This window comes from Asterias rubens, chromosome 8, assembly GCF_902459465.1.
Source record: "Asterias rubens chromosome 8, eAstRub1.3, whole genome shotgun sequence".
In the NCBI taxonomy this organism is placed as follows: Eukaryota; Metazoa; Echinodermata; class Asteroidea; order Forcipulatida; family Asteriidae; genus Asterias; species Asterias rubens.
In genome coordinates, this window is record NC_047069.1 from 18,789,545 (window position 1) to 18,814,405 (window position 24,861).

At 38.0% G+C, this 24,861-nt stretch overlaps 1 protein-coding gene across 2 annotated transcripts in view; it reads right to left on the reverse strand.

Moving 5' to 3' along the window:
• Positions 1-7,201: 7,201 nt before the first annotated feature.
• LOC117293400 (glutamate receptor 2-like) overlaps positions 7,202-24,861 on the reverse strand; it is a 44,183-nt gene continuing 26,523 nt past the window's right edge. Inside the window, exons 9-18 of one of the 2 annotated variants that reach the window (XM_033775717.1) lie at positions 24,397-24,513; positions 23,061-23,261; positions 21,504-21,696; positions 20,456-20,657; positions 18,770-18,968; positions 17,464-17,714; positions 15,101-15,206; positions 11,846-11,983; positions 10,655-10,774; positions 7,202-8,204 (exon numbers count right to left, since the gene is read on the reverse strand). In XM_033775717.1, the coding sequence (XP_033631608.1) occupies positions 8,145-8,204; positions 10,655-10,774; positions 11,846-11,983; positions 15,101-15,206; positions 17,464-17,714; positions 18,770-18,968; positions 20,456-20,657; positions 21,504-21,696; positions 23,061-23,261; positions 24,397-24,513 (1,587 nt within the window). In that variant the 3' untranslated portion in view covers positions 7,202-8,144. Of the gene's footprint in view, positions 8,205-10,069; positions 10,137-10,654; positions 10,775-11,845; positions 11,984-15,100; positions 15,207-17,463; positions 17,715-18,769; positions 18,969-20,455; positions 20,658-21,503; positions 21,697-23,060; positions 23,262-24,396; positions 24,514-24,861 lie in introns of those variants that run through there. The other variant, XM_033775718.1, reaches the window with a different exon arrangement.

Below are 24,861 nucleotides of genomic sequence, written 5' to 3' on the forward strand. Positions count from 1 at the left end.
TAGGGTAAATGTGTTACACCTTTCAGCTAGACTTGCAATAAAAACCAGTTACCACTCCTGAAACACTTAACATAGTTTGATACAGACTAAGCTTTTGGGAAGCTACTTATAAATACATGACACCGATGTACGTGCAGACAACAGCAAAATGATTCCAAACATGGATTTTATGTCAGCTCAATGTACGTGCTCATTACGCATTGATTGAAATAATAAACACTTTGGTTAAAAAATTGTATTTGGCTCGACTGTGACAGCATAGCCAAAGGAAATAATATGATTGGCAAAAATGTATTAATCGACTGCCACTTTGTCTCCATTAATGTGGGTCAGATTATATTTACACCTGTCCTTAGACAGGTCGACAGAATCAAACAATAATACAAAAAAGTTGACAGATTTAGAATGTGTGTGTTATACAATAACAATGTCTTTTAAATGGGCAAGGTCAGGCAGGGCATATACATTTTGATGATAATTTTGTGACTTTTGCCTTTTCCTGAACGCCTCTGCTTGTTTCATTGTAATTTCAAAAGAATGAACATAAAACAAATTTAAAAAAGTGGTAACACCTCAATATTTATCAATTAGAAAACCCATTTGTGAACTGGCACGGAAATTGTTAGAGAAAAAAAAAACATTTCCCTATAATGTTATTTGTAAGGAGAAACGGTTAGCCTAATTGGTTATGAATGAGCTTTAACAAACAAAACGTATTTTTGTATTTTTATGTGAATTGCCAAATAAATATTCACAATTTCACAATCTCGCTTTAACACAAGCAAGGAATTCACAAGAGGGGTATTAAAGGCAGTGGACACTATTTGGTTATTACTCAAAATAATTATTATCATAAAACCTTTCTTGATTAGGAGTAATGGGGAGAGGTTGGTAGTATAAAACATTGTGAGAAACAACTCCCTCTGAAGCGACGTAGTTTTCGAAAAAGAAGTAAGTTTCCACGAGTTTGATTTCGAGACCTCAGATTCAGAATGTGAGGTCTCGAAATCAAGCATCTGAAAGCACACACAATTTTGTGTGATCATGGTGCGACAAGGGTGTTTTTCTTTACTATCTCGCAACTTCGACGACCAATTGAGCTCAAATTTTCACAGGTTTGTTATTTTATGCATATGATGAGGTACACCGAGTGAGAAGACTGGTCTTTGACACTTACCAATAGCGTCCAGCCCTTTAATCACAAGCCAGAAACTCCCAAGAGAGATTTCAAGTCTTTACCATGTATACAAGAAAAATACCCACAATGTTACAAGAGGACGAAAAACGAGAAAGCAAAAAGTACATACCAATGCAATGCAGAGAGTGGTTCACGTAATACTCGCTGTTTCTACAGACACAACTCATTTTGTAACAAAATGCGAGAACAAAATGTCAACCTATGTTACTACATAACAATCCACCACATTTCCATTAAGCATAGTAGAGGCATGTGGTATTGAGCCTTTAAACTAGCTGACGGCACAAAAAATACCAACAGTTTTTGGTTATGTAACTGTTTTTATAACACGTAACGAAAATCCTCACCAGTTTAAAAAACAATTAAGTTGGATACAATTTGAATTAGAAACACAATGCATGAAGAATTCGAGTAATGTCTCCAATCATAAAAAGGTCTACAGACAATTCCGAATTCCATTAGGGCAAGAGGGAATAGTACGCTCTAGTGAACACCATGAGGAGAGCATCGCTAAATGAATCATACAATACTAATAATTAGTCCATTTGTAAGCATTAGCTATGCACAATTGGTTTCTATGTTAACATCGCTGTATTGTTACTATACGCAGATACGCATTTAGGTAACTAGAGTACAATTGAATCAGCTTGCAGTTTCTATCTCTCTGATTAAATATAATTAAATGATGTGGAGTCAAGGTTGAGTCTGCCAGCAATTACAGCAAAGTCATGTCGACCTTTATCATTGTGAATTATTAATACTTTGTTTTCATTCCATGGCGTTGAAACAAGCGGTGCTCAAAGGGGAATGCGCATTGTAATCCGCGCGGTGTGATTTCACAAAGGGTTGAGTTTTGATCTTGGCTGTGTATTATCAATCTTAATTGCTTAGCAAAGTGTGATGTCACTATGGTGATCTTGGTGCTTTGTGAAATCAAGCAAAGACGATCTAAGATGAGAACATGTTTTGCTTTGAAATGGAGAGAATACCCTCGATTAATTGAATCTCTGGAATTAAAAATCCTACATGAAGAGATGTTGTTTGGAATTCGAGATCCGAACCGGGTCCTGTGAGGCGCACCCGAAAAGCTCTCGGGTTAGAGTTGACCCGGTTTTCCGTGTTCCGAATCCACTTGGGGTCTGACCTTTTTTGTATCAGGGTGACCCGGATTCTGTGTCATGATCCAGAATATGTTATAATATCTGATCGGACTATCGAGACTTTGGTCATCATTTTGTGCACGTCATTCCTTCCAAAAACTTACGATCGGAATTGACCCGGATTCTGCGGGTCCAAAGAGACCAGTACCATTTCCGGGTAACTGGAAACATGGTTTGATTAAATGTTATGCCTTTAACATAACTCAGGTTCTATTTGACAGAGTTTCGGGCCAGATTGACTCGGATTCCGGGTCATACTGACCCATGAATCGGTCAGCCGTCCGGGTTCCAGAAATCGGGTCAGTTTTTATCAATTTTTCCCTTTTTTTTCTCAGAGTGATGAAACTCTCAGTGTGTAAATAATATAGTAAATCCCTTCCAGCCTGTTAAACACACCGTTTTGAAGGCAGAAAGTCATAGAGTTCATCGCAAATGCTGCACACTATGTTCATGAACATGATGCCCATTCTCAACCACAAAATTACATGAAACTTCCAGAGGTCATTTTCAGATAACATAAGATAAGATAAGATAACAACTTTATTATCCCACACTGGAATTTTGGCAGACTATAATATACAAAAGCTTTTACTCATTCATTCATTTTTACAAGCAATATAGCCGAGCGCTTCCATTCAACGTAAAACGGTCAGCATGTAACCGTAAACTAGATTACTTCATTTACTAACCTCGAAAACGTGTACACTTTATTAAATCGCTACCTTTTAGACAACACACACAATCGTGATTAGTTGTTATCGGTATTGACTGTAGTCGGATCGATTAATCGAAGGACGAACTTAATTTCGCGCTGGGAGGTTTTTCTTTGCAGTAACCGGCTAGGTGGGACACCTGTTTTCCAAAAGGCAATATCTGGAAATGTGGACTTTACCTCAAAGAAGAACAGCCCCTAAACGTTCAGGAGAATAATCCTATACTAAATTACTTACGTTTTTGTACAGACAGTATTTCTGCCCGGTGTGTAGTTTGACCATTTGAACTTATCGGGCACTCGCCGTAAAACAAAGGTGTTCACAAACATTGAATGAAAATAAAATAAATCTAGGCTTGACGCATTTGTATATTTTTCATTAATGTCCATAAATATTACAACACATTATTTTGAAGGGCGAGAACTATTGTGCAAATGCTGTTTAAACCAATCAAAACAGTCAACCAATTTGTGAGCTTTATACGCATTCGTATATTGGACTAACAACAACTAGTTCTGAAAATAATTTGAACATTTTCTACACGCTTCGTTAATGTACACCGATATAACTGGAGATTTTATTTTAAAGTGTGTGCACAACACTGTTTTAAATCAAAATGTAAATATTCTCATATATTCACATAACTTACATGGTGTAAAGACAAATAAATAGTAAAACAAAACTTTACATTACAAGTAAACTGCAATTGAAACGGGTAGTTTCTAACAACACACGTCTAAAATCGATCTCCCCCCCCCTCATTGTTCCATGACCCGCTGATCGATTGATCTTAATCGTTCACATGTTTGTTATTCCATGTATTATATTGAAATTAAATAAAGTACAGACATTAGTCTCTGACAACTTCCACTTTTGTTATCTTGCTTTAGAGCGAAATGTCTGTAACTCCATGCTGTAACATTACCCTTCTTATCATGGATGCATATAGTTGCAACCTTTGAAAGTTTGTTGCCTTTAACAAACGGAGGGTAGTCCACCATTGATTTGATTTTGTTTCATGGGGCATTTGGCTTCTGGAATGAAGGCTACGACGAGGTAGTTTAATCCATTATTATTGATTTAGTCTTCCTCACAGAAGTCTCTTTATATTACAGAGGGTAAAGATTCAAAGCTGCGGATACTAAGCTAGTAAAAAAAAAGGACAAGCCTTGACCACGAATTGACGTTTTTAAATTAGTTTGAACATTGAGCTAATAGCGTGCATTATCATCATTCATTAAGAGTTAATTAAGTATTTATCTTTGTACATTGGAGATTTTAAACCAAGGTAATTAATACCATGGGTCAAGTTTAGAAAGCCGTTTGAACAACATTGCTAAGCATATTATACATTAAGCCTTGCTTATTATATCAAGAGCAACTTGCCAGTTAAAAACGGCATGTAATAAACATTGCTTCTAAATGACTCCACACTCTTGGTAATATACTTTGCTTAATTCATTAGGCAAGATTTTCTTTAGATAAGCAGCTTTGTTATAAATTTACGTGATAATTTTGCAAAATAAATATGATCAATGACTTGAATGTCGACATAGGATTAAAGAAACAAACAGATTTAAGGTGCCTTACTACTGAGTTGGTGGGATACAAAGGGAAATAGTTGGAGGAGCTGTGTCTAGATACAAGCATGAGTTAGGCACTCAGTCAGAGTTTGTCACAATAAAGATATGTTGCCATAGGCCCATTGCAGAGTTGAAGTTGGAAAACGTATACGTAAAGAAAAACAATTTTCCAAGTATCGCCAAAGGGCCAATCGCTAAGTTGAAATTGGATAAAAGTATAATAATAATAATAATAATAATAATAATAATAATAATAATGATATTGAAGAGTGCGAAATAACACTCGTGGCGCAAAGCAAAACAAGAACTCTGATAATGTCCACAAAATACAACCAACGTTCGAAAGCCATGGTTTCCGAAATAGATATGTTTGGAGTTGTGTCTTGGAACGTGAACAAGTATCTGCTTGTCTGAGCTGAAGTGGCACGCTGTTCCAAAGAGACGGCCCGCCATGTGAAAAGCAGCAATCGCCCGTACAAGGAGTGCCGGGAACATAGAACTATAGAACGTTCAGAAACAGGTTATTTGAGGAGCGAAGCTGTCTGGAAGGTTTGTATTGATGAATTAAGTCTTTGATGTACTCAGGCGATTTGCCATTCGGGGAGTGGGAGATAATATTAAGGAGAATCTTAAAGATGATGCAGTCTCGAACAGGAAGCCTGTGTAATGCTTGTTTAGGATCGGAGAGACATGTGTGTAGAAAAAACATGTTTAAATATGGTTACCATGTTTTGTTAACTACCTATAGTGATATTGCGATGACCCTTTGGCTAAATATCTTTAATATGACACATTCAGACCTGGGCTCATAGAGCTGCTTAAACACATCAAAAGATGCTAAGCAAAACAAAACTATGCTAACAAATATAAAGTTACCAGCTTAACTACCATGCCACATGTATCATTTGTGATTGGTTACCTGCTCTGTTAAGCAGTAAATTCTACTCAAGCAGCTCTGTGAAAAGGGCCCTGGTGTTGACTGTGTGTCTTTTAAGGAACACGTTGCCTTGGATCGAACGAGTTGCTCTATAAATACCGTGTGTAACCGTTTTTTTTATAAAATGCATATATGGTTAGAAAGATGTTTTAAAGCAGAATACAATGATCCACACAAATTTGCCTCGGAATTGCGTGGTTTTCCTTTTACTGTGCGAACCAACACGGTCGGCCATGTGTGGGAGTCAAAAATTTGACTCCCATAAATGGCCGACCGTGTTAATCGACGAGGTAAAAGGAAAACCGTGCAATTTCGAGGCATGTTTGTGTGGATCAATGTATTCTACTTTGACAACATCTTTCTACCCATATGCATTTTATAACAACCTTTACAAACGCTTTTCAAAGACCAACTCGACCGATCCAAGGCAACGTGCTCCTTTAACTCATCGATGGGTATTGGGTGTTGTTTTCGTTTTGTGAAGTATTATGTAAATGCTTGGAAAAAGACGACAGAGAAAATGCCCGAATGCCACTAGCAAAAATGGTGGGGGGGGGGGGGGGGGGGTTGGGGGGGGGGGGGGGGGGTTGGGGGTGGGTTGGGGGTGTGGGGGGGGGGTTGGAGAGAAAATTACCTACACCTACCTAACTACATGACAAATCTGTTTTTCGATTGAGTGGTTCTGAAAATAGCCTAGCCAATGGTTTACTCAGTGTGTCAATTCAGGAGAGCACTTTTTTAATTGAATACACAATTAAGAACCGCAAGAGTTTTACACTTTAAAAACCCCCGATTCAAAACTGACCCGATTCCAAACTGACCCGAGTCCCGTCCGAAATGAATATGGGATGTTCTCCCCGCGACACGGCATGACTTGCAAAACAAAAGGGGTTGGTAGGGCTTCATCGTTAATCTTCGGGTAAAGGAAAAAGAAAACAAAACAAAACAAGCACACGAACAAACAAACAACCACCCCACTAAACAAGCAAAAAACAAAATACTCTAAATAAGAATAGAAGGCAACACTGTGACCGTAAAATGAAAGGCAGTGGCACAACCAGCGGAAGCTGGTGGGGGGGGGGGGGGGGGGGTATGGGCGGGATACATCAGTGCAAGTGAATGCTCCATACATCAACAAGCACCCGGCAATCTCATCGACCCGCTGTGCCCCCCCCCCCCCTCCCCGCTCTCCCTGCCCCTAGAAGAAACAAAATGAGACAACATGTCATTTATAGTTACCCGTACGTTAAAGACTAAAAGAATTACGTCAACTCTCTTCTTGTGTTATTACGTTTTCTAAAAGAACTTTTCACAAGATTGACCTTTTGTTAAATGGACACGTTGCCTTGGATCGGACGAGTTGGTCTTTCAAAAGCGTTAATGACCGTTTGTTATAAACTGAAATGGCGAAACCTCGAAATTGCGTGGTTTTCCTTTTACTCTGGGAACTAACACGGTCGGCCATTTATGGGAGTCAAAAATTTGACTCCCATAAATGGCCGACCGTGTTAGTCGACGAGGTAAAAGGAAAACCACGCAATTTCGAGGCATTTTGTGATAGATGATTGTATTCTATACTTTTAAAACATCTTTCCAACCATATGCATTTTATAACAAACGGTTACAAACGCTTTTCAAAGACCAACTCGCCGATCCAAGGCAACGTGTTCCTTTAAATTAATATAATACAAATTGCATTTATATCCATTATTCTACAATACCAGTTGGCCTACAACTTTATAATATTTATACACACACGATTCAAACAGGCTGAATTTGCATCTCATTTGCATAACACTGATGGCAATTAGATCTATAAATTGAAAACATACATTTATTTATACATACATGTACACGTATATTTCGAAAGAAACAAAGACACGTTGACAATAGTTGGAATTGAACCTGTAACTTATCGGTTACGTAGCCGGCGCTCCTAGATAGGATACCTTTGGGACGCTTGGTGGCAGCTGACTTACCAGGTAAAATCCATTGTTCTCGGTAATGTGCGCAGGCTCAGAACTACGTAAACAATGGAAAGTTATTTGGTAAGTCTGCTGCCCCCTGGCGTCCAAAAGTCTCCCATCTCCGGTGTCAAAATAGAGAGACCGCCAACATCAGGGCTAAATAGATCAGTTGGTACAGCACGTTAATACGGAGGTAATTGGTTCAAGTCCCGCTCCAGTCAATATTTGTTTGTTCAAACCCAAACTGGTTTAACAATCAATTTCCCTTGTGTGTGTTTTTTTTTCTATACTTGATTTGTAAAGTTTTACAATTTATATATATTTACACACAAACAATGATTAGAAACTCGTACAATAACTATAAAAAAAAAAAATAAATAAAAAAAAACCAGCGATCTAAATCGTACATTTAGTGTGATAATACAAACAGGGCGGCCAGTGCTATTTCGTCTTTGTTATAAAAGACTTTGGCGTGCAGTTTTATACGTTTCTTTATGCTACAACGTTTTTGTCAGCAATGTTTTGTTTTTAAAGATATTTACAATAAGTATTACTTAAAAGAACAGTGATGACGTCATGATGGTGTTTACACTTCCGTGTGATTGCCTTCTGGTGACGAGTCTTTTGACTTATCTATTGGTGTGGTCTGGAAAACAAAAGAAAACAGTTCAGAAATAACCAAAAGAGATTGAAATATGTTTTACTGCAATGGCCCATTACTGTTGAACCTTATCCTGCGTAAACAAAATAACAACTGAGATACACTAACTTTAAAAGGCTAGTCTTCGACAATTACCAATAGTGTCCAGTGTCTTTAATATTACTTTAATTTGTATAGTAAATTCATCTTGGCTGTAATGCAGATATTCTATGTACGTATGGATTGCTGAACTTACTCAACTTCAAATAGTTGAACTTACATTAAAAGAATCTAGTATGAACTATACCTGTTTGACTGTAAAGTGAATCCCATTGCCTCGAGATCTTTGATCTGACGGTCCGCATAAGAGGATTTGTATATTTTGCTGAACCGGTTGTAAGGTTTTAATTAATTTGTGTCTTATGTTCCCTTTATACTCATTATGCTTTACAGACTTCCCCGATCTGCTTGGCCTTAAGGATTGGATTTCAGCCTACATACGTCAAATCAGCACAACGATTGTTGATTATGTTGTCAAAGGAAATAAAACACTTTTGATCAGACCTGCATTTTAAGATGTTCCAAGGGGCTTTTCCTTAATCTCCGCCTAGCTACACGATTAAAACAGATTTAACATTTTCAATTTTAAAATCTACTCGAATAGCTTTTTAAAATCGACAGCAGCTTTCCCCCCGAATCTCTATAGTTGTTCCTACTCTGCTAAATTGAATGCCGATTCCACGTGGCCACAAGGAAGGCCTTATAAGTTAAATTAAATACAATGCTATTATAATAAATTGACATTTTACTGAGATTAAAAGACTGGTTGTACTTAACAGGCAAAATCGCTTTAAAGGGGAGGTACACGTTTGGTAATCACTCTTAAATCGATCGGCAAGAATAACTTGTTGGTAAGAAGCTTACAGCAGATTTTAAGCACAGTTTCACTGACAAAATAATGTGATTGTGGAAAACATATATTCGTTTTTTTTTACTGACGGTAACGTCTTCAGTGTGTTGTCCAATCCTGCCTGGACAATCACTTCGGATTTTCAGCAATATATCAAAAACACTGCCACCTTGTGAATTGAAGTTTTCAATGGTAGTTTTATGGTGTGTATATATTATATTATTTATATTTCGGATTAAAACAATTTAAACAGTAAAACAAAACAAATATGAACTAAATATCTTTGGTATGAATGGACGACCAAAAATAGGTTGCTTTTATGCCGAAAACAACTTTGAAATCTACACATATTGAATCAGCTGAAAAGTAACCCCTTTACTTTCCCCCTTTTATATAAATTGAACTATTTTTTCTGTTACAAATAATGCTTTCTGTGAACGCAAACAAAAACAAGCCTTGCTCATGAAGGGGAAGTGTCGTGGCAAAGCGGATAAAAGCATCGATTTCAAACTCTGGTGTTTCTGATCAGCAGAGTGTGGGTTCGAATCCCCAGCCGTGACACTTGTGTCCTTAAGCAAGACACTTTACCATTGATTCGTCCTTCGGATGGGACGTAAAGCAGTTGGTCCAATGTGTTGCGTAACGCATGTAAAAGAACACAGTGCACTTATCGAAAAGAGAAGGGGTTCGCCCCGGTGTCCCTTGCTGTGGCTGCTGAATGTGCCGTAGCACCTTGTAAACCCTTATAACGTGCTACATAATTGGGTCTCAGAATTCATAACTTCAATAACTTGTTTGTAAAAACGTAAGCTTCGTGAGTACCTTGTTGGTAGATGCGTACGCTATGTAAGACTTCGAAATTTCTATTAAAAACATTATTATGATGTGACGTCACTGTTGGATCCAGACAATTCCAGAATCGCTTTTGCCTCCGCATCAGTGCAAGGTGCATGTATGGTAGCGACAACCTTCAGAAGTTTTGGGTTACGTTTCTTGTCCCACCAGTAACGTCACATCATCATCAAGGTCTGTTTTAGTGGGTGTTGTTGAGAAAACATTATTTTAAATGAAATCAACTGTAACACAACAATGAATAAAAGGGTAAAAGGTAAATGTTCAGCTTAATAGTCGTGGATGTATAAATGATAGCATTGGTATGCAACATTTAAGTGGGTTTTTTTTGCACCAATGACGTGACACCATGAGCAGGACCTGTTTTTTGTGGGTGTGCTGGAGAAGAGTTATTTTAATTGAGACAAACTGTAACAGAAATGCAGAATGGAACAGTAGGTTTTATATTCAGGAAAGGTCAGGCCGTTAACTATTTCTTGCATTGATACCGTAGGTCATTTTGGTTGGTATGCGGTTTGCAATAGCTAACTATATTTTCTCATTATTTCTTATAATGAAGACAAGGTAGAACTGCAAACATAATGGCCAGACAATGAGAGAAATGCACCAAGTTTGTTGGTTTTAGAGTTGAACAAACTTCCCTTTAACCTTGTTTTTCTCTCGTAACGCAAGAGGGGATTTCAAGCGAGCTTACCTCGGTCTCTGTACTGGGAGCAGACGCGTTGCCCTTGGGGTGCAGCTGGCTTGCTAAGTCCGCATTCTCCCCGGTAACCGAGAGACGTACTTTAGCTCTCATAGCAGCAGCTAGGCTCGTCTGGAAAGATGAGTGACATTGAATTTTTTTTATAATAAATATTGATTAATCAGAAGATACCTCAAGCATACCTAAAGACATGTTCAAATGTTATATTTTCGTTAGTGTATTATAAGTCATGGCCGAGCGGATTTGATGAATCGGACTCAAGTTTTGATGATTATGGGTTCAAATCCCGGTCATGACTCGTGTGTCCTTGAGCAATGCACTTAATGGCCATGATTGCTTCTATAAACCCAAAGTGTATAAATGAGGACCAGCGAGGGTTGAGACAGAATTGTGTTGTAGCTAATTCAAGCAACTTGGGATTATGTTTCCCAGGGAATTGAGAAGGTTAGAGGATTCTGTCACAAGATTGTCGGTACTATTCTGATCATGGCATTCTTATGTCCATGAGCAATGTACTTAACTGATTCTCTTTACCCAGGTGTATAAGTGGGAACCTGCGAGGGCTGAGACAGTTTTGTGTTCGGTTAACCGGTTAGCGCTAACTTTAAGCAACTTAGGGTTGTATGAGCCCAGGGTGTTAAGAAAGTAAGAGAATGGTCTAAATGAGCAGGGATAGGCCTTAAAATGTTGTAAAATGACCCGATCTTGTATGTACACCGTCTTTGGTTGTTAGAACCACTCGGTTGTTTTAATATGTATTCACTTGTATATAATTGCTGTGGTTTGAACCATTTGTATATATATTATCTCCTTTGTCATTTTGTCAAGTAACCTTTATGTTGTTTAATTATTGTATACTGTATATTACTCTAAATATTTTTGTATGGAGCTGATCTACTGTTGTTATTGCCTGTAAAAGATGATTGAAGTTTTTATAATTGAAATTGAATTGAAATTGAATTGAAATTGAATCCTGTATAACTGTAAACTATATAACCGTTACTTCGATTTAAATGTTCCTCACAATGAATTGTACTATCGAAAGCTGATGTACTTCTTACTACGTAAGTTTCTATTGTCATTAATTTACTAAGTCATTACCAAAAGTACACAGACCCTTTTTAAAACCAACTATTTGTTGTATTATATGAAAAACATGGATAGGTTAAGTCCAGTTCGAACCTTTTGCTTTCTAGATTGCGATCTTGATTTCCAGTAGAATTCAATGATTGCTGAGAAGAGAGCCATGGAGAGACCGCCGACTAAGATGTAGAACACGCCCGCTACGTTACTCAAGCTCAGGGCATTAGAGCTTGCATCCTGAGGGAAAACAAACAAATCAACAAACAAAAAAATAAGCAAAACAATGTAGTTCAATTTTCTTCACAAAGTGGTTCCCAACATATTCATCGAATCCAAACATTATGCATACATTAACAAACCTGATACGGTCACCTAATTTGCAAACACGATTATTGACTTTTAAAACACCCTTGCTGTAAAGAACTAAGCTTGTGGAAACAAGAGAGTTCTCACATATCGATTGAGAAAGATTTTACTTTGACCGTCTGTAATGGGAAATGGCACAGTGCGTCTTATAGCCCATTTCGTCATGACAGGTCACCTATGTGCTTTCACTCGCTAAAGCCTTTCTCAGATTCAAATTTTGGAGTGCCGATTGCCTCTCTCTCTAAGACCACATTGTACTACTTCAAGAGAGGTCGTTCTTTACAACATTGTTTCATAATATCAAAAGCATTTATGCGTCTTTAAAGCTAGTGGACACTATTGGTAGTTACTCAAAAGTATTATTATCATAAAACCTTTCTTGATTACGAGTTATGGGGAGAGGTTGAAAGTATAAAACATTGTATGAAACAGTGCCCTCTGAAGTGACGTAGTTTTCGAGAAAGAAGTAATTTTCAACGAATTTTATTTCGAGACCTCACATTTAGAATTTGAGGTCTCAAAATCAAGCATCTGAAAGCACACAACTACGTGTGACATGAGTGTTTTTCCTTTCATTAATATCTTGCTACTTTGATGACCGATTGAGCTCAAATTTTCACAGGTTTGTTATTTTATGCATATGTTGAGATACAACAAGTGAGAAGACTGGTCTTTGACAATTACCAATAGTGTCCAGTTTCTTTAACAAATAATATTTCATTGTCATTAACTTGTGAAATAATTACTAAAGGTACATATTGTCTGTACCGTCTTACAATCCAAATAGGAAATCCATGTAAAACACAACGAGATTGTGCTAAAGACAAAACAAGTCCAAGAAAAAAAAGCCTAGCAAAATTGTAACAGTAAAGGGCAGAACGGCGAGGATTTCATAAGGTTGAGGCAGAGGTTGAGAAAAAGGAGGCATTGGATGATGCTTGGGAAAGAGGTTGATGATGACGACCATAGTACCTTAGGGACACATTGCATAAACTTGCGCCTTGTGACCCCCCCCCCCCCCCTCATCCCCTAAAGTCCACAAATTATATTTTATTTGCGACCGAAGAAATAGATCTCGGTAGACTAAATTGGTTCAAACCGTTTTCAAGAAATAAGAGAGAGTGAGGGATCAACATTACGTATACTTAATAATGTTCTCCTTCAATGACTTCCTTACTTAAACATTACGGAGACAGTACAATAATGTTCTTCTCTATAGAAAGACCCTCATATTTGAATGTAATGAGGCAGATCAAGTCATTATAAAGAGTCATTAGATGGAGTAATAAAAACGGAAGACATTAAAGTTAAATCAATCACGAAAGAGATCCATGACAAGTGGAAATCGCTTAAAACAAATAGGTCATTAGATCTCGTGTTACTTTACTAATGGCAGTCAAAATGACATTTGATGCCAATTCATTACCACACTGTTTAAGATAAAAGTGGCACATTTTTAGCAGACTGTTTAACTTGTTTTAAGTCTGGTGCTAATACTTAAAACGGTTCTCGTTTTCTCATATTTCTTATAATGAAAGAAAAAACACCCTTGTCACACGAAGTTGTGTGCGTTTAGATGGTTGATTTCGAGACCTCAAGTTCTAAATCTGAGGTCTCGAAATAAAATTCGTGGAAAATTACTTCTTTCTCAAACTATGGCACTTCAGAGGGAGCCATTTCTCACAATGTTTTATATACTATCAACAGCTCTCCATTGCTCATCACCAAGGTTTTATGCTAATAACTATTTTGAGAAATTACCAATAGTGTCGACTGCCTTTAAAGACACTTTACACATTTGGTAATACTCAACAAATATTTTGGCATAAAACCTTTCTTGTTTATGAGCAACGGAGAGCTGTTGATAGTATAAAAAAAGGACAATAATAAAAGGCTTCCTTTTAGTCTTATCTGAAAGCACACTATTTTGTACAACAAGGGTGTTTATCGTTCATCATTTTCTTGCAGCTTCAAAGACCAATTGAGGCCAAATTCACAGGCTAGCAAACTACCAAACGTGTTCAGTGCCTTTAACTCAGATTCTGCGTCAGTTTGATTCATTCATGTGTCTTTTGGACACATTATTCTTGTTCACATTGACAGCCCCCACGGAACCCGAAATCCGGACTAATTCTTGCCCAGAGGTTTACCTATTGTACAACAATCTGCTCTATTATTTGTTATTTAAGACAAATAATAATCAATGTTAATTCATTTATTTGTGCTAGTTTCTGCCTAAGTCGAGTCGTTTGTAAATCCTGTTTGGGTGTATTTGTACACTTTGTAAGAGCCTCAAGTGATCAGCTGTGTTGGATAGGTCAAACTCCTTGTGGACACTTTCAATAAAGAATTAAATATTAATGCATGAGTTATCCAGCAAATGCATGGACAACACTTACTAGTCATATTTATACAGTTTAGATCTTCATTTGGGAGACATACAACCCTTCCTATCCCTTTAAAGACACTGGACACTATTGGTAATTGTCAAAGACTAGTCTTCTCACGTGGTGTATCGCAACATTTGCATAAAATAACAAACCTGTGAAAATGTGAGCTCAATTGGTCGTCGAAGTTGCGAGATAATAATGCAAGAAAAATAACACTCTTGTCACACGAAGTTGTGTGCTTTCAAATGGTTGATTTCGGGACCTCGAAATCTAATTCTGAGGTCTCGAAATCAAATTCGTGGTAAATTACTTCTTTCGCGAAAACTACGTCATTTCAGAGGGAGCCGTTTCTTACAAGTTTTTATATTATCAACAGCTCCCCATTACTCGTAACCAAGTAAGGTTTTATGCTACTAATTATTTTGATTAATTACCAATAGTGTAAGTCATATTTTATTATGTAAAACATTGCCACCAGCGAAAGGCTTGACGGCAAAAATGGTCTGTCCCTTATTTGTATGATGAAAACCCAAGATTTCGCTTGCTAAAACAGGGACTATGCAACAAATGTTATGATACATTGATTACGTCTTCTTACCGCGTTGGCTTCATGGCATTCACCCTTATCGAACCACCATCTCTTCTGCAGTGCATCAAGCACTCCTTCCTCCCGTAACTGCAGAATGGCTAGCGTCAAATCGTCACTGTTAGAAAACAGACAAATGCCAAAAGAAAATAACAAACAACCAATACCATAATCAAGAACAAATAACTACTAAACGGATAGCATTATTAAATGGTTTAAAAAAGAACACTATAAATAAACCCCGAGTTACACTACAGATAATATTATTCATACGATATCTTAATGGAAAAAACTTCGATCATCTTCTAATAGTTCCCTTTTCGTTGAGCCAAGAACTCATGGTTCTATTTTTGTCCAGATCATTCTGTGTCGTTGACCCAAATATGTGGAATAAGGTTCCTGCATAATGTCAGAGTGTTCATTCAGCACATTAAAGAAACCACTCAAACTCTAAACTGTTTCGGGATTACTAAACAATTATTTTGTACCAAAGTGCCAAAAAGCAACGGTTTTCCCTCTTATACTTATTTGAGCTTAATTCTGCTAAATTTCAATAATATGTTTTATACAATCATGATACTGTAGTATGTATGATCATTTCAGTTCTGGATTAAATGCACTGACGTCATTAGCCGCCATCTTGAAACCAAGAAAACTGCACATGTAGGCCTGCGTGCAGCTCATAGGAGTGCACTCCAATATTTAAACTCCCATACCATAAAGTTCTAAACTCTAAATAAAGGGACAGTTACTCATTGACCCTTTAAACTTTAATCTTCTGCTCAATTTAACACGGGGAGTCCGTTAGCAATTTTGTTTTTCGTACCACACGCTGGCCATCGCATACACGCATCAAAATTGCGGCCCGTTAAGTTATTCCCCTCCCAGCCAAAACACCCGTACACCAGTTTAATTTGATGTCCCTACACCTCCCAGCAAGAACGACCAATTTTTTTAGGGCCCAATGTCATCCCAAAGACATAAAGTTTGAAGTCAACAACCAACAACCCCCAGGTCATAATTGGGCAAACTATTTACACTGACAATTTTTTTTTTTTTTTTTTTTTTTTTTTTTTTTTTTTGGGGGGGGGGGGGTTCTCAAATTAATGAGATCGACACAGTGTTTTCTCCTTATTAAGTTGGCTGCATCTATGGGGTAGGCTAATGAGCTACTAGCCTGAACATCTGACGTCACACTTCGAGGGGCTTGTGAATTACGCCAGAGATCTGTCGTTGGGCCTACGTCAATCCCCGTCCATCGTACATAAAACACACGTGCACACTGTATGCAGATGATCGAAAGTAAGTTTCCACTATACTGTGTTTTGATTGGTCCGTCCGAGGTGATGTTTTTCAGGTGCACCCACATCTTATTTAATCAATCAAAACATATATATGGAAAGCTTACGTCACTGCATGGTTTATCCAATAAAATCACTGGTTATGTATAGCCAATACCTGTCTTTGTCATCGCGGATAAAGACAGGGGACCAGTCTATCTTGAGCGAAGCAGTCATCAACCGCGATGAATTAAAGAAGAAAATTGCGCCATCTGACGGATAAAAACATGGGACCCGTCTAATGTGCTACTAGACTGGTCCCCTGTCTTTCCCGCCGCTAGATCAAGTGATTCCATTGGATACAATGATATCATTGGATACGTGCAGTGACATGACCTTTTCCAGGCCCAAACAGTACATGCAGTACTGCCGCCTGTCGTCGCGTATCTCTTTGTGAAATGACTGAGGTCAAAGGTCAAACTACACGCCGGTTTTTGATGCCGGTCTCTGGCGTTATCACGAGCCTCGAAGAATGACGTCAGACCCACAGGCTAATGTGCTACCTTCTTTCAACCTCCAGCAGAGGGCGCCATACTCAAAGACAGCGTGCCTATTTTAGGTATGTTCACTGGATTATGCTTCATGGGAGCTTTTGGAAAGATAGAAGGAAATGTTCGGATCTGCCGAACAGTATAAACAATATTGCCTGTGATTTCTGAGGCCTAATTAAACCGACTATAACCTCAAGAAATGCCCGTATACTTCATGGCTTATTTTAATAATTTAACGTATAAGCCTGGTTAGCTCGACCCCTCTTTTGTAAGGGGAAAACACCACCGGGCCAAGTTCAGGCTTCACGTAGCCTCAGAGCACACGATTTAGGGAACTTTTGGTTAAAGTACTAAATAGTTGGCGAACCTCACTGGTTGGAGGTAGGATGGGGAGTGGGGGACGAAGCGCGCTCTGTTTCTTTTAATTACTGCGTTACACGCAAAGAATTACGATGAATACGAGAGTCGTTATCTATGTACACCCGGCCACATTTTTGGGACATTGAACACAAAAAAGGGAAGTAAGAATTCATTACAAACCAACCTGAATTTAATCAGGTTCCTGGAGACACCAATCCCGTAGCTCTTGGAGTCAAGGTTCTGTCCCACCTTCATGGTGTCACATGGCTTCTGCTGACTGAAGTATTCGTTGATTGTGGACTCGATCAAGAAGGCGAACTTGCCGTTCATGTGACGTACCCTCTCAGCCCCTTGCTCGTTGCTGGTCATTAAGACCGACCTCTCTGAGTTGTTCATGTAAGTCCACATATCCATATACAGGGGGATTTTGGATTGCTATGAAACAGTGCATGAAACATGTTTTTTAGATCTGGTCGACACATTACTATGACACTATTTTGTTGGGGTAAAATTGTCTGTATAGACAAGAACCACACAGGACAGACCGATAACTGTCCACCATTTCTCAAAAAGGCTAATAACGTTGTAGAGTTATTTTCAACTGGAAATGTTTGTAACTCTTTTTGTATATTAACGTCAACAAAATTGCAAAGTGTCTTGCATTTTAACCAATGTCTTGGATAACCCTGTCACTGCACAAACTGGGGTGTTGAAATTAACACCATTGGTGTTACCATATAATTATAATTACCGTAAAGGGAATCAATATGAGCACAATAATGATGCTTGGTAAGGTATCAATATATATTTGGTTTGCGGTAACACCATGTGTGTATCTACTTGCCAGGTAGAGTTTGTTCTTAAAAAAATTCTCTTTCTTTATTCTACCACCGCGGAGTAGACAGTTCGGGTGTTCGGGAGACTTCTCAATTCTGAAAAGAACTGGTCTTCTTTTTATTTATTACCCGGGCAAATGGTATAGAGAATAGGCTGGGACTACCACTTTAGCTTTATAGGATCGTAATCAAATGTCCTGCCGTGGAGTCAGTTCTTAAACTGGTCTCAACGTTTCGACTAGCTTGCTCTAGTCATCGTCCGAACAAACTCTACCTGGCAAGTAGATACACACATGGTGTTACCGCAAACCAAATATACACCAGTGTAATTAATATGTCGATCACAATTAAAGTTATTTTTACGCAATGAGGCTGGGTCATGAGGGACCAGCTTGGTGTGTATATTGATTCATTATTGTTATGGATACATTTTTTACAAAACCAATTTTTAAATGTTAAATTTGCATCGGGGATAATGAATATGATTTAATATATTGGGCTTTTCCCCTAAATCCGAAAAATCTGCCTGTGATTCTAATTTCGCAGAACTCGTGGAAAGAAGTGAGCATACAGCGCCAAAACACATCGGTGTATAACATGGGTAAACATTAAAAATTAACTAATTATTCTTATCAAAACCTCCCGAACTTTTACCTTGAAGAACTCCAGCGTGGATCCCTCCCCAAGCATGCCGTAAGAAACGTCTTTGCTCTGGACGAGGTCTTGGGCTGATTTGATGTTTGTTACCATTCGCTCGACGGTCAAGAAAGCAGCGAGGTTGGCCGTGTAAGACGAGATGATGATGAGGGTGAAAAACCACCAGACTCCCCCCACGATGCGACCGGACAACGACCTAAAAGGAAGATGTCCAGAGGAAGTCTTGTATTTTTACTTTGTTTCCTTTCTTTTCTGAAATTGAGAATGTTTTAAGTTTCCACACGCATATTCAATTCACTTTAATTAATTTACCTGTCCATTAACAATTGGTAGAAATGGAAAAATCTAAATATGCAAACATTTATAAAAACTCCGAAACAGAACACTAAAAAAAAAATAAATAACTAGGGCCTAATCAGCTGTTTATGCATACAAAGTAGCTAAGCACAACGAAATTATGGTTACCAGCCAAGCAACCATATCGCACGCACATTTTCTGGCTCTGGAATCCTGCTAAGCTATAACCTATAATCGTTTAGGCAAACTTGTAAGCAAACTTGTTACCTTAAGCAGCTCTATAAAATAGGGCCCTGAATAATATGGTACCTTCTCACGTGAACATCTTATTACCTAATGGAGTCTTTAGCTCAGAATGTTTTTTTGAATTTGTAACATTAGTAATGTGTATACGTTTGTTCTTTTTTATATTATTCCTTTATTGTTCTAATATAACGTTCCTTCTTTGCCATTTTGAAAAGTGATTTCATTTGCTTTGATGTGATCCTAAAGGCTTCTATAGGTTTTGTTTTTTCGTGAAACTGTTTTGTTTCTGTAATTTGGTTTTTTGTCTGAGTGCACAAAATAGTGAAAAACCGAATAAAATGTTCAGCATTTTGACCAGTGTATGTAATGTTGACTAAAATTAAACAGTGTTCGTTGTCTTTACCATTCCTATATAATGACCTTTAAAGGAACGTTACACGATTATTATTAAGAAACAAAATCGTGAAAATCACAGATTTACATAACACTTACACGGTCTATTGATGATGATAGTATAAAACATCCCTTGAAATATCTGAAATTTCATATTTGATGAGAAATCAATAATCTAATTCCGCGTTTGGAGTTTATCGCTCAGTGAGCGTTTTATTTATTGTTGTTTTGGCATCGATGCAATGTAAAATGTGTAATCGGTGTTTCACTATTTCCTCGTGACCCAGATGGCCGATCGATCTCAAACTTTTACAGGTTTGTAAGTTTATGTAGATGGTGAATTACATTAAGTGCTAACACTGCCAGCAACTTTTTGCTAGCAAAACCAATTCTGTAATGTTCTTTTAACACGGGGGAATTTTAAGAAAATGCTGTATAGGCATGTCACCTCAAGAAATTGTGACAACAGGTGGGCATGCAAAACAACCAACCGGACTCCAAGAAACTGAGGGCGACAAATCAGAAGATGGAGAGATGAACTAAGTACATTATAGGGCTTGGCTACAGACAGCACATGATAGAGTGAAATGGAGAATCGATTACGAGGCTTTCCCCTTCGTTCGGCCCCAGCGCCTTGCTAAACCTGGCCGCTGGGGCAGAGCGAATCTTTCCCCATGCAATAAAGCGAAAGAGGGTATAGACAGACGAGATAAATAGTTGTTAAAAATGATGACAAAGTTGTTATACCTTGGCGATATATCACATCCTTGCTGCATGAGAGCTCCGAACGAGAACCAAAGACTGTTTGTGATTCCGAAGTCATTGGTAGTCTTATCGTTGAGTTGATTGGTACCGCTCGGCGCCTCGTCTGTCGGTACCCGAGTGTACTCAATCGGGTACCACTCCTTGGGACTGAAGCGACTTACGAGAAACAACACCACACTTACTCCTGTCAATAAAAAAGTAAATGTAACTTTCACATCATTCTTTTAAAACCGAAATATAGTTAAAGGCCCGACGTTTCGACCATAAGTATGTAAGTGAGACACCGGTTCGATATGTTGTGTTGTCGTTTAGACTTTAAGAAAGACTCCTCTTAACTTAGGATTACCCTCAGGACTGGGGACGACGTTAGTGAAATTGGCTGCCGGACACCTTTGGTAATTGTCAACAACCAGTATTATCACTTGGTGTATTTCACCATATCAATAAAATGACAAACCTGGCCAGGGAAATTTGAGCTCAATTGGTCAAGGTTGCTGATGGAAAATAATGAACGAAAAAACATCCTTGTTTTAAACATTTTGGTTGCTTTCAGATAGCCTGAAGAAGATAATGCATCTTTTTCAAAAACTACTTTACTTCAGAGGGAGTCGTTTCTCACATATAAGTTTGCCAAGTAAGTTTTATGCGAACAACATTTGAGTAATTCTCAAAATGTGTCTCGCGCCTTTCAACCAATGTTTTGATCACGCATTCATGTATTAAATATCAAAATGATGACTGTGGGTTAACAGTTGGTGTTAGATTGTCCTCGCTTTTGCTGTAAATGAACATTTAACTCAAATTAACAAAAACAATCTTGTATACAGTTTAGTAAGGAGTTTAAAAGACACGGAACAGTGGTGATTAGACTTCTTTTTTGTGTGTCAGAATTAGAATTAGAATTGGAATTGTTTATTCAACCAGCGTTAAAAGTGAAAACCAAAAAAATCGGAAATTGTAGTGCACCTCGAGCTCTCTAGATCTTTACCTTATTTATGTTATGTTTTGACATTAAAAATAATGTTTCTACCTGCGTAAGCGAGCACAATACACATCCAGATCTCGTAGGACAGAGGGTGCATAAAGGAGAACACATCCGGTTTAGTCGTCTGGGGTTTCTTGATCATAATACTGATGCCTAAACTCATGAAGGGCTTGGTAAAGTCTATGACTCTCTCTCGATCCGATGTGATCGTAAGCGGCGCTACAGCGAGGTCCGCTTTCTGTGAAAATAAAAAAGGTATGATAAATAATTGCAGGCACGCATTCTCATCAATGAGGGAAAGAAAAAGGGATTATGCAGTGTGGTGTAGAGATACATCCCGGTGATGATACTATCGAATACATAAAACAAATCAGTCATTTTTAAAGAATTTGTACGGTATTTTTGTGTATTTGTTGTTTGTGTTGTTCTTGATGTAGGTTTAAAGGCAGTGTATACACTATTGGTAATAACTCAAATAATTATTAGCATTAAACCTTCCTTGATACGAGTAATGGGGAGAGGTTGATGGTAAAAAACATTGTGAGAAACGGCTCCCTCTGAAGTGCCATGGTTTTCGAGAAAGAAGTAATTTTCCACAATGATTTTGAGACCTCAGATTTAAAACTTGAGGTCTCGAAATCAACCATCTAAACGCACACAACTTCCTGTGACAAGGATGGTTTTTACTTTCATTATTATCTCGCAAGCTCGATGACCGATTGTACTCAAATTTTCACAGGTTTGTTATTATATGCATATGTTTAGATACACCAACTGTGAAGGCTAGTCTTTGACAATTACCAATAGTGTCCACTGCCTTTAATCCGCCCCCATATCAACGCAAACTAACGAGACAAATTTCAGTTGTTTGAGGACACTACGTTCAACTTGTTAAACTTTTCAATTACTTCACCACAATGTCTTTGTTTACAGGTATGTGGGTGTTATATTATACTTTTATATGAGTTTGCCTCCTGATAGAAAACGACTAAAAGAAGTAGAAGCAAGGATACAAAGTGTGTGTTTTCTTGGTGAATTATTTTCTAATGTACCCCATGATATGAACGATAAGGCTGGTTTTTAAATCAATATTATCTTAAACCTCACCACAAACATCTCTCTATTTCTTCAAGATTAACCCTTAGATTAAACTATTTCTGTTACGTCACTTTTTTAAAGAAAGTTTAACTTATTTTTACGAATCTGAAACTACTTATCTGTAGATTATTAACAAACTAAAGTGACAGTTCAACTTGAAAATAACTGTAATTCGTAACTACTATGCTTATAAGGTTTTCAAGGGTTAATTTTGTTGTGTCTGTTTTTCTTTGTGTTATGTTTTTGTTTTTGTTTTTTTATGGTTTTACTGCGCCTTGAACACCCAGCAGGGTGGATATGTGCGCATTTACAAGTCTTACTATTATTATTATTATTATAAACCTTGAAAAATAGTTATAAATGTGACCAAACGTCATTTGCACAAAGGTTTTGAAAAAAGTTTAAGTCAGAGAGAATAGACTCTAAAGTGTAGATTCGTTCCTATTACTATCCACGAATCTACACTTTTTCGTCCATTCTCCTTAAAATAATTATTCAACTTACCCCATCTACCAGCTCTCCCACCATGCCATTCCACGTGCCGTTGATGGGTATCCCGTATGCCTTATCATGCACCAGGTTGATCTTGTATTTAAACGGGGTCTTTTTGACGATTTCCTCCAGTAGGTCGATGGCGTAGCCCTGGTACCTATTGTTACCAAAATATAGATGTCGGGGCTCCTTCAACATCAAGTATGGGGGTTCCTGTATTAAGTGAAGAGATTTAGAAAGAGGGATAAGTTAAAAGGTTGGATAACAGTGTGAGAATGTAGCAACAGAGCAATGTCTTATTCATCCAAGGAGAACAAAAAAGAAAGCCAATATTCTGCGTGAGGTTTATTTAATAATAATAATAATTTGGGGGTTAATCATCCTTACTCGCAGCTAGAGCTGAATTGCGAAGGACGCGGCTACAACGTGGCGAGAAGCAGGCATGCAAGGGCGCCTTCAGCTGCCAGCCACATCAACCCATAATACGTTGGGATTCAGTTGGAGCATGGAGGAAGTTGGAGTTGATGTCATAAATGACTGGTGTTTTTAAGTACACAAAGCCCTTAGCCCTGGTAAGAGAGGTCAGTGCCACTGCAAAAGAGGAGTCCAACCAGAGCTAACTATGCCCAGGTTTCCAGCAGTTTCCTTATAGTGACACGGGTTTCTCCTTCTCCTCAAAGAATTCCTTGGATTCATAGTACACAATCAGCACACAATAAGAAGAGGGTACAATCATGCCCCCCCCCCATATCGACCACCACATTGGTTTATTGTTAGGACTCGAACCCAAGACCTTTCTGTTGTTGGCCCAACTTGCCTGTACCACCCAATGACGTAATGTAAACATTATCCTGTTTTGCAAGAGATTCGTCATTTGTGAAAACATTCAATCAGTTGACTCAATTGACGAAGTTCTTTTATAAAGATATTTTTTTTTACCAGGCAGCTTAAAGCACTTTGGAATGTTGATCAGAAGAGAGTTAATTTGCAGTACCTGCATGTGCTCCCTTTGTGTGATATAGTCAGCCCCACATCACAAGGGAAACCGCTGGAAACCTGAGTACATTACATTGGTGAGGATCAATTGACTCCCAACTTTATTCAAAAATTCACCGCACGTCTATTGCCACCATGGTGCACCAATAGTACAAAAGGTGTATACATGGACGCTGTTTGCACTTTTGGTAATTGTTAACGACCAGTTATATTCTCACTAGGCGTGTCCCAAAATAATGCACAAAATAACAAACTTGTGACAGCTTGGGCTCTTTTGGTCATTGGCGTTGCAAAAAAAAAAAAGAATAACAACACAAAAAGTTGCCATTGTTGCATAGAATTGTTTACTTACAATTACAGATGTTACTAAGTAGGTTTTATTTTTGGAGTTGCCAGGACCATTGCCGTTAGCGTAGGCAACGTTGTCAAACTTAAGTTGTTTCACAGCTTTGGCATCCCATGTTCCAATCTGTTAAAAAAGAATATGTGTTCGAAGAACTTAGAGATCCATCGTTTTATTTAACACCGAAAATAAAATTGATCCCAAGAAAAAAAAATTAAATAGGGGGGTTATGTTTTTTACTTAATACAAATGCAGTTCGAAAAAAATGCTTTGACATCTGTCCTTTTAGGGGCTATAATATTGACACAAATTGGTAGAGAGAAGCAATTATAGTTTTGCTCAGGGACAAATGCGTCACGACCGGGACTCGAACCCACACTCTGCTGAGCAGAAACACCAGAGCTTGAGTTCGATGCTCTTTACCGCTCTGCCACGGCAAAGCAGCAACACTGTTGTTCACACATTCTCAAAAAT